We start from the raw sequence: 17,795 nt of genomic DNA, 5'->3' as shown, positions 1-17,795 counted from the left end.
CTCCTCCATTCACACTCATTCACACAAAAGGGTTGTTTCTTTCTGTTATTAATATTCTGGTTCCTACATTATATATCAATATACATCAATACAGTCTGCAAGGGATACAGTCCGTAAGCACACATGATTGTGCGTGCTGCTGGTCCACTAATAGTACTATTAGTATGGTTGTCCATCGCATATATTTTACTAACGCTAAACTTTCCAAAATGTATGCCAATGTTGCAGACACATGTAATCGATGTCAATCGACTCCTGCAAACATGACACACATGTTCTGGCCTGTACCTGTCTGAAAGACTACTGGATTAAAATTTTAAACATCTTGCAGATGCACTAAATTTTAAGTTGACGCCTTGTGCAGAATTGGCTATTTTTGGAATTCCACCAAATTATCAAAAAATTAAGCAGACTTTTAGGGATTGCATCATTAATACAACATTAACATAAAACATTGGTCAAAAAAATATAAAATGTTTCAAATCGCACATTATCTTCTCTGTGGTGGTATCACACACACAAAAAATTAACGTCATTATTTGCTGCATTTTTTTAAGCAGCACTTAGATTGGATTCTCATTAGATTGTGTAAATGTTCTGACCGGTAAGTCAATGAAGCGCAGTCTTGTTTAAATAGGAGCCTTTGCATGTATTGACCTTTTTTACCACCGCCTCATTTTGTTCATTTAATTATTTTACCGCAGCTCAACATACCAAAGACTATAAAAATGGGACCCATTACCTCCCTGCTTGGCACTCAGCATAAAGTGTTGGAATTGGGGGTTAAATCACCAAAAATTATTCCCAGGCGCGGCCACCGCTGCTGCTCACTGCTCCCCTCACCTCCCAGGGGGTGATCAAGGGTGATGGGTCAAATGCAGAGAATAATTTTGCCACACTTTGTGTGTGTGTGACAATCATTGGAACTTTAAAGGCCTACTGAAATGTGATGTTCTTATTTAAACGGGGATAGCAGGTCCATTCTATGTGTCATACTTGATCATTTTGCGATATTGCCATATTTTTGCTGAAAGGATTTAGTAGAGAACATCGACGATAAAGTTCGCAACTTTTGGTCGCTGATAAAAAAAAGCCTTGCCTGTACCGGAAGTAGCAGACGATATGCGCGTGACGTCACAGGTTGTGGAGCTCCTCACATCTGCACATTGTTTACAATTATGGCCACCAGCAGCAAGAGAGATTCGGACCAAGAAAGCGACGATTTCCCCATTAATTTGAGCGAGGATGAAAGATTCGTGGATGAGGAAAGTGAGAGTGAAGGACTAGAGGGCAGTGGGAGTGATTCTGATAGGGAAGATGCTGTGAGAGGCGGGTGGGACCTGATATTCAGCTGAGAATGACTAAAACAGTAAATAAACACAAGACATATATATACTCTATTAGCCACAACACAACCAGGCTTATATTTAATATGCCACAACTTAATCCCGCATAACAAACACCTCCCCCCTCCCGTCCATATAACCCACCAATACAACTCAAACACCTGCACAACACACTCAATCCCACAGCCCAAAGTACCGTTCACCTCCCCAAAGTTCATACAGCACATATATTTCCTCAAAGTTCCCAAAGTTACGTACGTGACATGCACATAGCGGCACACACGTACGGGCAAGCGATCAAATGTTTGGAAGCCGCAGCTGCATTGCATGCGTACTCACGGTACCGCGTCTGCGCATCCAACTCAAAGTCCTCCGGGTAAGAGTCTCTGTTGTCCCAGTTCTCCACAGGCCAATGGTAAAGCTTGACTGTCATCTTTCGAGAATGTAAACAATGAAACACCGGCTGTGTTTTCGGCACAACAGTCAGGGAGTGCATTCTATGGCGGTGGTGCGTTATCCGGCACAACACCTGCCGCAATACACCGCTTCCCACCTACAGCTTTCTTCTTTGCTGTCTCCATTGTTCATTGAATAAATTGCAAAAGATTCACCAACACAGATGTCCAGAATACTGTGGAATTTTGCGATGAAAACAGACGACTTAATAGCTGGCCACCATGCTGTCCCCAAATGTCCTCTACAATCCGTGACGTCACGCGCAGGCGTCATCATACCGAGGCGTTTTCAGCAGGATATTTCGCGCAAAATTTAAAATTGCACTTTAGTAAGCTAACCCGGCCGTATTTGCATGTGTTGGAATGTTAAGATTTCATCATTGATATACAAACTATCAGACTGCGTGGTCGGTAGTAGTGGGTTTCAGTAGGCCTTTAACTTTAACTACTGCCTTGTGTACATGTGCTGAATCAAAACAAAATCACCCTCAATCAATCAATCAATCAATCAATTCCTTTATTGTCATTGTCATAATAACACTCAAGTCATACATGTCAACGAGATTTTGTTTGAGCTTTGTCCAGCGGCATAGAAACTGCATTGAAGTGCAGGTTGACCATAGTCTACAGTTTAGCATTGTCAAAAATATGGCGTATAGAGGGGTGTGGGGGCGGGAACAGTCAGATGTCTGATGGGTGTTACGTTGATGTTGCAGCAATGCAATGTCCAGAGCACAATTATTGAGGTGGTGAAGAGTGAGGTAATAAGATGGTCCGGGGCAGCAAAGTGGCAGGCTGTTCATTTAGCAGTCTCACAGCAAGATAAGCAAAATGATGAAAATAGTCACATGTATTTGCAAATGTTAATGAAATTTCACATAATATATTTTATTAATGAATGAATGTCAAAATCACGCTCCTGAATTCAACTGAAATGACACAATCGTAATTTTCTTCCTGTGCAACATTGCAATAGATGTGCTGCTGCATGTTTGTCCTTGCCAATAAACACTTGCTGTGAATGTCATTGCAACACTGCTTCCTAATGGGATCATATTATGATTTTTTTTTTTCCTACTCTAAATCAGCTCCTTGTGGTCTACATAACATGTAATGGTGGTGCTTTGGTCAAAATTGTGCATCGATTTTGTTTCAAGCCGCTTTCTGAATGCACCAATTTGTGGGCGGTCTTACATAAGTGCCGAAGCCCTTCTTCAGGCTAAGCCCGCTTTGACTTCGTCTCCACTCCGTCAACCATTTTTAGCGCGCCCATACGGAGTCTACTGATATAAGTTAGAAGTAGGTTTGTACGATATACTGATATTAGTGTAGTACCCAGATACTAATGAATCATATTCGGCACTATACCGCCTCTAAAAAGTACCGGTCACCCAACCCCCCGGCCCCCGTCGTAGTCACGCCGTGTCATTACTGGTTTATGAGCAAAGAGGCTTACAAGCAGACACGGTGTGTAGACCGAAAAGGGAGAACGGACGAATTTTGGCTTAAAAAGTAACGATAAAGGTGAAGTTATAACACTGAAACGCCCTCAGGAAGAGGTGCTTTAAGACATGGCTAGTTAGCTAGCGGCTTAAGTCCATCCGCAGTCTGCAGTGTTGTAGCTACTTCTAAAGTAAGTTTCTTTCAAATAAAGTAAGTTTCTTACAAGTATCATCGAGGAATAGCTAAACATGCTTCACTACACACCGTAGCTCACCGGCATCTAAATGTAAACAAACACCATTGGTTGATCTACACCTAACATCTACTGTAATGATACCAAGTACAGGAGCGTATCTAGTCAATACTACTATGATTACATAGATATTTTTTTGCATCACAAAATCTTCTTTTGGTTTTTTAAATTCATATTATGTTTATAAACTCAGGAAATATGTCCCTGAACACATGAGGACTTTGAATATGACCAATGTATGATCCTGTAACTACTTGGTAACGGATCGATACCTAAATTCGTGGTATCATTCAAAAATAATGTAAAGCATCCAAACAACAGAAGAATAAGTGATTATTACATTTTAACAGAAGTGTAGATAGAACATTTTAAAAGAGAAAATAAGCAGATATTAACAGTAAATGAACAAGTAGATTAATAATTCATTTTCTACCACTTGTCCTTAATAATTTTGAGAAAATAATAGAATGGAAAATGACACAATATGTTACTGCATACGTCAGCAGACAAATTAGGAGCCTTTGTTTGTTTACTTACTACTAAAAGACAAGGTGTCTAGTATGTTCACTATTTTATTTAAGGACAAACTTGTAATAAGATATATATGTTTAATGTACCGTAAAAGGTTTTTGTTAAAATAAAGCCAATAATGCAATTGTTTGTGGTCCTATTTATTCAGAAATATATCAAAGTATCAAAATACTTTGGCACCCCAAACCATCACTGATGGTGGAAACTTTACACTAGACTTCAGGCAACGTGGATCCTGTGCCTCTCTTGTCTTCCTCCAGACTCTGGGACCTCGATTTCCAAAGGAAATGCAAAATTTGCATGGTTGGGTGATGGTTTGGGGTGCCATGTCATCTGCTGGTGTCGGTCCACTCTGTTTCCTGAGATCCAGGGTCAACGCAGCCGTCTACCAGCAAGTTTTAGAGCACTTCATGCTTCCTGCTGCTGACCTGCTCTATGGAGATGGAGATTTCAAGTTCCAACAGGACTTGGCGCCTGCACACAGCGCAAAATCTACCCGTGCCTGGTTTACGGACCATGGTATTTCTGTTCTAAATTGGCCCGCCAACTCCCCTGACCTTAGCCCCATAGAAAATCTGTGGGGTATTGTAAAAAGGAAGATGCAGAATGCCAGACCCAAAAACGCAGAAGAGTTGAAGGCCACTATCAGAGCAACCTGGGCTCTCATAACACCTGAGCAGTGCCAGAAACTCATCGACTCCATGCCACGCCGCATTAACGCAGTAATTGAGGCAAAAGGAGCTCCAACCAAGTATTGAGTATTGTACATGCTCATATTTTTCATTTTCATACTTTTCAGTTGGCCAACATTTCTAAAAATCCCTTTTTTGTATTAGCCTTAAGTAATATTCTAATTTTGTGACACACGGAATTTTGGATTTTCATTTGTTGCCACTTCAAATCATCAAAATTAAATGAAATAAACATTTGAATGCATCAGTCTGTGTGCAATGAATAAATATAATGTACAAGTTACACCTTTTGAATGCAATTACTGAAATAAATCAAGTTTTTCAAAATATTCTAATTTACTGGCTTTTACCTGTATGTATGTATGTATGTATGTATGTATGTATATATATATATATATATATATATATATATATATATATATATACATATATATATACATATATATATCTATATATATATCAAATAAAACAAATTGTTTATCGATAAGCCATTTTCTATTTATTTTTTTATTACAACGTCAAAATAGGCCTAACAACACCAATGGTTGTAATTCTGTAGCACTTTGAGATTTGAAATCAAATGAAAAGTAGATTATAAATACAATCTATTATATAAATAATATGTATATTTAAATATATATATATATGTATATATATATATATATATATATATACAGTATATGTCCTTAAGTAACATCACCAGAATGATTGACAATTAGGAGGACCAATAGTCAACATAATCCACCCAGAAATAAATAAAACAAATGGCTTATTGATAAGCCATTTAAAAAAAAATGTTTTAATATTTATTTATATGTATCATTATTCTCCTACTCACCTTTCCAGTAGAGGCCTCTCCCCTCTCACTTTCTGTGCTCCTCTGCCCTGACTCCTACAGGTCAATAGGGGTTGTGGAGTGATTATTATTATTATCTACTGATGATAGTCATATGTGAATGAGCTCAGCTCCTGTTCTGCATGTGTAAAGTGAGAAACACAGCTGATGCTCCAGAAGGAAGTAACCCCAAAGATAGCAAATGGTAAAAAAAGAGCGCACATTTAACTTTATAAATAACCAGGACCTTCATGATGCATTTCGGGCTAACTAGCTAACTAAGTAGCAGCATTGTTTTAGAGCGGGAATGTAACTTTTTGTCAAACACAGACCTGGTGTAAAGTGGAGCTAATACATTTTACTACAAGCAGTGATGAATACTTACTTTCTTGAAAAGTTTCTTTTGTCCATTTTGCATCCATTCACGTTCTTGTTCTGCACCTGCAGTGCTGTGTGCTAATGTGCTTCGTACACCTGCAGGACCGCAAGCAAGGTCGCAGAGAAAATGCGGACTGGATTTTGAGTGATGTGGGCATTTTCTATATGAACAAGTGGAATGGATTGGATACCGACGCACTAAAGGGGCTCTCTACCTTACGCTATGAAGTGAGGGGAAACTGAGTGAATAATGACAGGTCATATGATTATTTATTTAAACTCATATTCGGGCCACTTTATAATGAATATTTCGGCATGTATTTGTAAAAAAAATAAAAAAATGTATAACACCAAATTATTTAGGGGGGCTTAAGAATATTTTAGGGGGGCTTGAGCCCCCCTAAAATAGGCCTAACAACGCCAATGTACTTGATACTGTTCCTGTCCTTGGTCCTTGAAGTCATCGCCATCAATGGCAGCACATTTCTCAGTGAGTGACTTAAAAGAGATCCACCGGCGAATGTTGAGCTTGTCACCCTTTGGAGACAGCGTGTTTTTGGCAAAATCCAAAACCGCACCTGGAGGGGTCGCGTCTGTCCCAAAAAGTCAATGTCAAGAATGACAAAACAGCATAAAAGTATGTTGAAAATAAAATCTAGTACATGTCCCTTGTGTGTGATTTAAGTTTTAAGTTGTGGATTCAACCGCCGCTCTTTCAAGCTTTTTTTCCGAGTTTACTTGGAAAAATAATTTAAAAATGAAAATACATCTTAATTTAGTCAGTTGTGCCTCAACTTGAATTTAATGATAGCTTTAGTCTAAGCCACCCTGCTTTGTGATAGTTCTATAATGTTCATTTTGAGGCGTTTTTCACATAGGACTTTAAAACATGATCACTTTAGCTTACCGTGCAGCAATCCAATTACCAAATTAATAATGCTGTTTTTACAGTACTTGGATTTGCCCGACTTTTTTCATTCTACCTGTCCTTTTTTGACCAAATAATACATTGGATGAATGAAGAATGATGATCTGAATGATGCAACTTCCTGTAGACCATGCATAATTTTTTATGCACCCCTATTAGGTACTAATATTTTGTTTTCTTTTTACTTCTTATCATTACTGATATTGGAGCCTTGAGTATTGACCAATGCCAATATTAATCCGATACGATATCAGCACAAATCTTCACACATACTTTTAATTATTTTGCAGTGTGTAATGTGAGAAAAGGCTTGATCTAGTGACATTAATCAAACAGATACAATGGTATTTATGAAAAACACTAACCTATTTAATTTTAATTTTCTGCAATGGACTTATGCTGTCTTTAATTGAAATGAAGTGGAAATTTGGTATTTGGCGACACTTGGGGGTCATAATAATTCATTAAATTCTGCGCATAACTCTCATGACGCAGTTGAATGATCCAGACACGATTGTTAGTGGAACTTTTCTGCCTTGGAAACTTTGTATATGTAAGTAGTGTGCTCCTATAATTATTTGATAGTTGCTTATATTGACAAATGTGGTATTTAGACTGCAATATTGTTCAATTCAGCACCGTTATTACATATGTCTAGCTTGTTGTGTACTTAGCTGCTGTGCACTGTAGCTGCTAGCTCCTAGTAGTATATAGTTTAGCCTGCCCTGTTTACCAAATGACTTCACTAAAATACAAGAAAAAACAACATTGTATGCTTATTGGAGAACATTTAGCTGTTAATCGACTGCCGAGTTTTGCACAAGTAGTAAACACACTGCAGTACTGTTTGTATTTCAGTTGCAAGCTAATATCATCCGATACTTGTTTTTCTGCTTATATCGGGCTAATATCCGATATCCTCTAGGTCGGGGATCAGCAACCCGCGGCTCTTTAGTGCCACCCTCGTGGCACTTTAAAAAAAGGATTGAAAATGGAAAAAGATGGGAACTTTTTTTGTTTTGTCTTAGTATGTTTTTTTGTTTGAGGACAAACATGACACAAACCTTCCAAATTGTTAGAAAGCCCACTGTTTAATATATTTGTGTGTATGCTTCACTGATGAGAATATTTGGTGAACATCGTTTTGTCCTACTAATTTTGGCAGTTCTTGAACTCACCGTAGTGTGGAGTGTGACACAACAGTTTGTTTACATAAAAAATTGTTCTCTCCTTCTTTGTCTCATTTTGTCCACCAAACCTTTTATACTGTGCGTGAATGCACAAAGGTGTGCTTTGTTGATGCTATTGACTAGTGTGGAGTGCTAATCAGGAATATTTGGTCAGTGCATGACTGCAAGCTAATCAATGCTAACATGCTATTTAGACTAGCTGTATGTACATATTGCATCATTATGCCTCATTTGTAGATATATTTGAGCTCATTTAATATCCTTTACTTTTATCCTCTTTGTATATAATTTAGTTTTGCAAGTCTCACGACACATTATACTGTATGTAATATTGGCTGCATTTCAGATAGTTGTTTGTGTGCCATGTTGTTCCAGACCACAGCAAACATTACCTAGATTGCCAAACATTGTAATAAATCTATTAAAAGAAGACAGCCTGCCATTTCCTTTAACTTGGAGACACACATCTATACCTTTGGCCATTAAAAGCCAGTAATTTCCAGGAGTTATCTCACCCTCTGAGTAGCCTCTGATTTACAAATGTTTTCCAATGTTGTAAAAAATGTGTAGAATAAATATTACATTTCAACATTTCTGTCAACAAAGATTTGCGTCACCCCGCGACACATTTTGATAGTAGGCTAATATAGTTAAATATAGACACTTACGTCATGTTTTGCCTTCATTGTAAGACTTATATAAGGCTTTTAATTTTTTGGGGCTCCAGACAGATTAGTTTTTTGGATTTTTGGTCCAATATGGCTCTTTCAACGTTTTGGGTTGCCGACCCCTGCTCTAGGTACTAATGTGCCGCTGTATTTTTGTATTTGTACAATTTGTAATGTATGTAGGAATTCATAAATCATGTACTTGATTTTCTCTTGTTATCTTTTCTTGCAGGCACATGCAGACGATGTCCTCACTAAAGAGGAGCAGATAGCGCTACTGTTCAAAGCCAAGCGCAAGTGTGAAAGCATCAAGTCGAGGCACAAATTTCCCGGTGAGTAGTAAGTCGCATAAAAGGTCTCCCGTTTATAAACAGGTTTGGTTCCTACGTTGGACGTCAATTTTTTTGTGTGTGATTATATTTAAATGAACACCTAAATCCCTTACTTTGTACACAGAATACACAAAGCCGTATAAAAAACAGTAATAAATAGATTAAATGCACAATTAAATGAAACAGTAATAAGTTGTAGCAAGATACAATCTTTTTCTATGACTGGGTAAGCGGCTGGTGTTGGTTGTCATTTTTGATTTGCATTCCTTCCCTTTTTTTAATTTGACCCAGGAGCATTCCAAGGAATATGTGCTGTTTGCTTGTCAAACCCCTTAAAATAAACTAAAATGTCTGTCTATGTTCCAACTCTGATTCTGATGAACAACTTAAAATATGTTTTGGCCTATGTGAGGGAACTTTTTTTTTTTTGTACATGGTTCCTATGGCCAAGATGACTAATTTCAGTAACTGGACTGAAAGTAACAGGAGTGAGCAAATACACGAAATATACAGTAGCCACATAGCATGCTGACACTAAGCACAGGGATTAGAGGGAACACATTGTATTTTAAAAATGTATATAAATAATAATGGTACCAAGACTGCTAATATTTCAACACTATTCATAGTTGAAATCTCAAATGTACAGAAAAATAAATGGCCTTCTTAAGGCCTGCAAAATCTGAATGATGCAACTTCCCGTAGACCATGTGACTTGCAGACTATTCCAAATTTTTCAGATTGGATAATGTGTTCGGGTACCAGGACTGAGTGTACACCCAGAGATGCAACTTAAGTGTGATTTTTTTAAATAACATAAACTTAAAGCACAAACATGTAAAAAAAAAAAAACATAAAAGTTGAAGGAGGATTCATATGGCCCCATTTATCATGGCATACCTGATACATGAAACGTGACAAATCAGGGGGTGCCCTATCCACTTTAGCCGCCATATGGCAGTATGGCAGAGTGTTCAATATCTTAAACTGTGTTTTGTGGAAATTTTAATTTAAACCACAGCGTCAGTTGCTATGTAGAGTGGCGCTTTCCATCATTTTCAGCAGACTGCATAGCAAAATTATTAACCCCCCCTCGTACATATACTGTAATATTGTACATGGTAATTGGGATTTGTTATATATTGTATATATTATATAAAAATCTAATATACACTGATATATTATAATGTGTCAATATTACATATGTTATATTTTATATTGCTACTATGGTAGATTTTTAGTCTACTTTATACCTGCATTATCCTTTTAATCCTTACCCTTTCCATCCATTGTAACTGAAATACTGTGTGAAAATGGTCACTTGTGAATCAATATAGTTTGTATAAGTATAAGTCTAAGTCCTCTCATGCGAGATCCACCCAGGAATGGGGGCATATGAATCCCTTCCCTACTGTTATAACATTTCTGAATAAATCACATTTCACCGTGAATTCTAAATTAAGTTATCAACAAACCCTATTTGAATTATTATTTTTTTTATTACAGCATTCTAAGTTCGTTTAGATTACTTTTTAAAATAGCATTCATTAAATTTACCATCAAATCAATGTTTAGGACACTGTATTTTATTTAAAAAAATGTATTTACAGGTAACTTTAGCATGCATTTATACATGTGAACCCATTTGCCGAAGTTGTGTCTAATTTCACTTCCATGCATGGCGGTTTTCTTTACTGACGACCATCATGGGCGTCTGTCGCATGCTTGGGAGGCACAATAAAGGGCGGAAGGTTGGCGAGAGAGAAAAGAGGCAACTTTGTCCTTTAGAGTAAGCTACAAGTGACTAGGTATTCTTCCGCCATGCACACATAACTAGTTCTTCAGCAAGTCTTGTAATTACAAACCAAACCTTCCTGGGTTTTTAATTCCTTTATGGGAGTGCTTCCTAACCATGGAATGTTCTAAACTCATGACCACCTTGAGGAGATATGACTTTCATTTGGGAAAAAAAAACAGATCAAATAAATATACACTGTTTTGCCAAAAGTATTTGGCCACCTGCCTTGACTCACATATGAACTTGAAGTGCCATCCCATTCCTAACCCATAGGGTTCAGTATGATGTCGGTCCACCTTTTGCAGCTATTACAGCTTCAACTCTTCTGTGAAGGCTGTCCACAAGGTTGCGGAGTGTGTCTATAGGAATTTTCGACCATTTTTCCAAAAGCGCATTGGTGAGGTCACACACTGATGTTGGCCGAGAAGGCCTGGCTCTCTGTCTCCGTTCTAATTCATCCCAAAGGTGTTTTATCGGGTTCAGGTCAGGACTCTGTGCAGGCCAGTCAAGTTCATCCACACCAGACTCTGTCATCCATGTCTTTATGGACCTTGCTTTGTGCACTGGTGCACAGTCATGTTGGAAGAGGAGGGGTCCACTCCAAACTGTTCCCACAAGGTTGGGAGCATGGAATTGTCCAAAATGTTTTGGTATCCTGGAGCATTTAAAGTTAATTTCACTGGAACTAAGGGGCCAAGCCCAACTTTTGAAAAACAACCCCACACCATAATTCCTCCTCCACCAAATTTCACACAATGCAACCCGAAATGTACCGTTCTCCTGGAAACCTCCAAACCCAGACTCGTCCATCAGATTGCCAGATGGAAAAGCGTGATTCATCACTCCAGACAAGGCGTCGCCACTGCTCTAGGGTCCAGTGGCGACGTGCTTTACACCACTGCATCCGACATTTTGCATCGGACTTGGTAATGTCTGGCTTAGATGCAGCTGCTCGGCCATGGAGACCCATTCCATGAAGCTCTCTGTGTACTGTACGTGGGCTAATTGGAAGGTCACATGAAGTTTGGAGCTCTGCAGAAACCGACTGTGCAGAAAATTGGCGACCTCTTTGCACTATGCGCTTCAGCATCCGCTGACCCTTCTCTGTCAGTTTACGTGGCCTACCACTTCGGGGCTGAGTTGCTGTTGTTCCCAAACCTTAAATTTTCTTATAATGAAGCCGACAGTTGACTTTGGAATATTTAGGAGCGAGGAAATTTCACGACTGGATTTGTTGCACAGGTGGCATCCTATGACAGTTCCACGCTGGAAATCACTGAGCTCCTGAGATCGGCCCATTCTTTCACAAATGTTTTTAGAAACAGTCTCCTTGCCTAAGTGCTTGATTTTATACACCTGTGGCCGGGCCAAGTGATTAGGACACCTGATTCTCATCATTTGGATGGGTGGCCAAATACTTTTGGCAAAATAGTGTATAATAAGATGCAGTGACCATCAGCAGGAAGTCACTGTTCAATCCCTCCGTGCGTCAAGAGTGTTGAGCGTGGGAGCTTGAATAAAAAACACAATCATTCCAACCCAAAGAGGCTGCTCATGGCTCACAAAATGCATTACCCTTGATTAGCTTTCCAATGGAGTGACTTTCCTCTAGCTTTATTGACTTGGAAATGAAAGGCTGAGGGACATGGGGACATTTTATGCAGCTAAATGGTCTTATGGAGCCGAGCGGGCTTTGCTATGGGGGGCGCTTCCACATGGAGATAACGTGAAGCCTTGTGACGACACATGTGGCATATAGCAAGGAAGTGTGCCAGGAGCTTTTTTTTTACGGTTAGATGAATCAATGAACACAAACAACAAGGTCCGCTAGGGACGGTAAAGACCCCGTGGCAGTCGCTTGTTGATGACTGTACCGCGCTTGGGGCTGAAAATCAATTCGGTTGTTGCATGAACTGAAAGAGTTAAGTATCATGTAGAAATGAGGCTAAAATCATTAGCATAGGCTATATGCGGATTTCTTCTAACATTCACTGGTGTTATGTAAGCATTTGGCAACTTAACCAATGATGCGGAGTGCATTAAAACGTAGCTCTCTTTTGCCATAAGGTCATTTATTAAAATAACCGATGCTGAAGAATTGGAGCAAACAGCTAAGCCAGCATTAACAACCTTTATTTATTTCTCCAGGAAAGTCCCACTTAGATTAGGAATCTTTTTTTTCCAAGTGAGTCTTGCTACAGACATACATACATACACCAGTGTGGGAGGCAGTGGGAACAAGGTGAAGTGTCTTGCCCAAGGACACAAGGGCAGTTGGCGCATTCGTACCAGGAACCCCCATCTATATATATATATATATATATATATATATATATATATATATATATATATATATATATATATATATATATATATATATAATTACCATATTTTTCAGACTATAAGTTGCAGTTTTTTTCATACTTTGGCCGGGGTGCGACTTATACTCAGGAGCGACTTATGTGTGAAATTATTAACACATTACCGTAAAATATCAAATAATATTATTTAGCTCATTCACGTAAGAGACTAGACCAGTGGTTCTTAACCTTGTTGGAGGTACCGAACCCCACCAGTTTCATATGCGCATTCACCGAACCCTTCTTTAGTGAAAAATAAAATAATTTTTTTTTTCAAATTCAAGACAAAGTTATATGTTTTTGGTAACACTTTAGTATGGGGAACATATTCTAAGTAACAAAGACTTCATTTAGAGTTTTTTGGACACTAGGGGAACATATCCTAAGTAACAAAGACTTAATTTAGAGTTATTTGGTTAGGGTTAGAGGGTTAGGGCCAGGGTTAGAGGGTCAGAATTATAATAAGGCCATGCCGAATAAGGTATTAAAAGTACTTAATAATGACTAGTTAAGAGCCAATATGTTTCTAATTTGCATGTTAATAAGCAACTAATTAATGGTGAATATGTTCCCCATACCTAAGTGTAGGGATGTCCCGATCCAGGTTTTTGCACTTCCGATCCGATACCGATATTGTTTTTGCATTTCCGATCCGATACCGATACTGACCGATACCGATACTGACCGATACTGGCCTATCCGAGCATGTATTAAAGTTTAAAGTTATTTAGCCTACTTAGTTGTCAGAATCATGTTGAAAAGGGTTTTAGTACTCTTGATAACAACTAGCCAGCTGAATTAGGGGAGTTTGAATAATACACAATGGTTGGTAACAAGAAACTGACCTGTTTATTCAAGGATAAACACAAAATAGACAAAATTATACATGACAAACAGAAATGGCATCATTGAACTAGGGCTGGGCGATATGGCCTTTTTTTAATATTGCGATATTTTAAGGCCATATTGCGATACACGATATATATCTCGATATTTTGCCTTAGCCTTGAATGAACACTTGATGCATATAATCACAGCAGTATGATGATTCTATGTGTTTTGATTGAGACTTTTATTAGTAGGTTGCACAGTGAAGTACATATTCCGTACAATTGACCACTAAATGGTAACACCCCAATAAGTTTTTCAACTTGTTTAAGTCGGGGTCCACTTAAATTGATTCATGATACAGATATATACTATCAGATATATACTATCATCATAATACAGTCATCACACAAGATAATCACATTGAATTATTTACATTATTTATAATCCAGGGTGTGGAGGGGGGCGCCTGATGTAAGTGTCAAAAAGACAGCCAAAAGAGTTTGATATGAGAATAAATCTAAAGTTAAAATATAGAGTAGAAATGCACCCATTTGCAGGAAATGCAATCTTGATTTTCAAAATGTTCTTTCAAGGCTTGCATGTCTACATTAAAACATTCTTCTTCATACTGCATTAATATATGCTACTTTTAAACTTTCATGCAGAGAAGGAAATCACAACTAAAAAAATCACTAATTTTTTCATACGGTGTTGTGGAACTTTTTGCCATTTTGATGGTGTGGAGTCTGGACGTGTGGCACCGAATGGAGATAAGCGTCTCGACAGACGTCACAATATTTGAACAGTGATGACGAAAACTGTTGTCTCTGTCGTGTCCGTGTGTCGAAAATTGTTAAGCGCTTATTTTTTTATTAGATTTTGTGCGTGGCATAGATTTGCCGTGCGCAGAGGACGCTTGAGCAGGCGCGCACCTTAGCGGCTGCGCTAGCATCACAGCTAACGTTAGCCATGCCGCTACCTCGCTCTCTGCTGGGAGAGGACGTTTACGTATGTGACGTATGACGTGACAGTATGTGACGTATGACGTGACAGTATGTGACGTATGACGTGACAGTATGTGACGTATGTCGTGACAGTATGTGACGTGTGTAAGAAGGTGCGCTCGCTGTCTGTGAGGGAGACACAGGAAAGAGTGAGAAGAGCCTGTCGTGTAATGCCAGCAGCTAAAAGCAACTGCGTGAGAATTGTGGATGTGTTGAAGGTGTGCTGGAAAATGCGGAACGGAAATTACGGAGCAGCAGAAAAGTGGAATGTATTATTTAAATAGGTGCGTTGGAAAACACGGACCGGAGTTTTTTTTTAAACTGGATCTGGATCGGCATTTTCCCATGCCTTGCCGATACGCAATTTTTGGCAAATATCGGCAGCCGATCCATTCCAAATAACGGATCGGGACATCCCTACCTAAGTGTTACCATGTTTTTTTACTGGTGCATGAACATCACCTTGTTCAAAGAACAAAACCAACACAGTGCATAAACTCACAACAAATTTCACACCTGCAAATCAGTCTGACTTCTGCTGTTGCCATATCCGTAATACGCCGATAGGGAGACGTTTATATTTGAGTCGGGTGTGTTTTGACCTCCGCCGAACCCCTGAGCCCGACCCACCGAACCCCTAGGGTTCGATCGAACCCAGGTTAAGAACCACTGGACTAGACGTATAAGATTTCATGGGATTTAGCGATTAGGAGTGACAGATTGTTTGGTAAACGTATAGCATGTTCTATATGTTATAGTTATTTGAATGACTCTTACCATAATATGTTACGTTAACATACCAGGCACGTTCTCAGTTGGTTATTTATGCCTCATATAACGTACACTTCTTCAGCCTGTTGTTCACTATTCTTTATTTATTTTAAATTGCCTTTCAAATGTCTATTCTTGGTGTTGGGTTTTATCAAATAAATTTCCCCAAAAAATGCGACTTAAAATATGTTTTTTTCCTTCTTTATTATGCATTTTCGGCCGGTGCAACTTCTACTCCGGAGCGACTTATACTCTGAAAAATACGGTGTATATATATATATATATATATATATATATATATATATATATATATATATATATATATATATATATATATATATTTATATAAATATATATATATATATTTATATATATGTTGTAGTTATATTGTAAGACGTACACACGTTGCTTGGAGTGGTGAATGAAGAATCCTTTCGAGCAGAAGGACTTTGGTTGAATATAGTTCCGGCACCAAACAGGAAGTACATTTTCAACCCCCAGCACATGCAGTGAGCGAACCCGTCTGAAGGATGGCGCCAAAGCACAAACAATAACACACCCATTCAGTGTCTGTTGACGTAGCATGAAAAGTATTTGCTGAATACAAAACAATTATGGACGTTAGCGACGACATATCTATGAATTAGCAGCACCGTTTCTTAAGCCGCAGGGTTCAAAGCATTGAAAAAAGTGCAACTTAAAGTCCGGAGAATACGGTCTCTAAGGCTAAAAAGTGTCTAGTAACAAATGTGTCCGCATCATTCAACTTACTGCATCACAAGCTTAATTTGATAAATGATCGTGGCCACTAGGTGGTGCATAAAAAAACACTCAACTTCAACTTAAAAACAGCATAAGTCTATCTTAAACTGTTAATGATATATAGGTGTGTGTTTTTCATACCTACCATTGTTAACTGTTTGAGTAAATTCCTGCAAAATAATACAATTGTGTATGATTCCTGCTTATATCGTGTTGGATTAATAATGTTATCTGCCAATAGTCAAGGCTTTAATATCGGTTCCGTATCGGAGGCAAAAAGGTTTTATCGGGACACCCCTACCAATTAGGACATTATAAACAACTCATAGGGCATTAGTTTCATACCTGTAGTATGCACAACTAACGTTTAAAGAGCATGAAGAGTGCATGATACTTTAAATGCAACTACTGCCTTCTACTGCCTCCTTCTACTGCCTCCTCTACAGCCACATCTGTTACTGCCCTTATTTCTTAGCCAATTAGAGACCCTCACAGTCATTTGCTTTTCAAGAGGCATTTATCGGAGCATTTCCTTTGGAGTAGAAGTTTCCAACTCTGTATAGGTGCGGCTTTTGTTGATGTTTACCTGTCGGTTAGAACTCCATCCTTTTCGAAGTATGGGCATTTTTTTCTGGCATACATCATTTAGTGAGGAAAACTATCGGTTATTTTAGTACTCGGGTAACCTATCGATTAGTTTGTTCAATTAATCGAGTAATCTCAATGCTTATTTGCGGGGGAATAGTTAAAATACATATGACAGATGTGTTTAAATAATCCACACCATCAACATTGAAATTGCACTTTAAACATGTATGCAAATAAAAAAGTTTTAATAATTTACTAAATAAAAGTTAATTTTAAATGGGTTACACTTGTTTAGAGTTTTTCTATCTTTAAGGTACTAAAAGCGCTTTGACATTATTTCCACATTCACACATATACACTGATGGCGGGTGCTGCCATGCCAGATCCTGGCTACGACCCATCAGGAGCAAGGGTGAAGTGTCTTGCTCAAGGACACAGGATGGCGGTAGCTGGGGATTGAACCAGGAACCCTCAGGTTGCTGGCGCAGCCCCCCAACAACCGAGCCACACCGTCCCCAAGTCTATATTTATATACCTTGTGTGCTCTATTGCAGCGGCTGTGCGAAGACTATGTCAACGTATGTTGAGTTCCGAGAACTCCATCCAGTCCGGATTTGATTAATTGGTTAC

The 17,795-nt window shown here is 38.5% G+C and overlaps 1 protein-coding gene across 1 annotated transcript in view; it reads left to right on the top strand.

The window, feature by feature from the left end:
• The window catches only part of pth1r (parathyroid hormone 1 receptor), a 177,998-nt gene that overhangs the window by 73,063 nt on the left and 87,140 nt on the right, over nucleotides 1-17,795 (top strand). The window contains exon 2 of the mRNA XM_061979280.2: nucleotides 8,952-9,051. Within this exon, the coding sequence (XP_061835264.1) occupies nucleotides 8,952-9,051 (100 nt within the window). The remainder of the gene's footprint in view (nucleotides 1-8,951; nucleotides 9,052-17,795) is intronic.

The sequence above is a fragment of the Nerophis lumbriciformis genome, linkage group LG19 (assembly GCF_033978685.3).
Source record: "Nerophis lumbriciformis linkage group LG19, RoL_Nlum_v2.1, whole genome shotgun sequence".
NCBI classification, from domain to species: domain Eukaryota; kingdom Metazoa; phylum Chordata; class Actinopteri; order Syngnathiformes; family Syngnathidae; genus Nerophis; species Nerophis lumbriciformis.
Note: the sequence above shows the minus strand (reverse complement) of the source record. Positions and strands in the feature narration are given on the sequence as shown.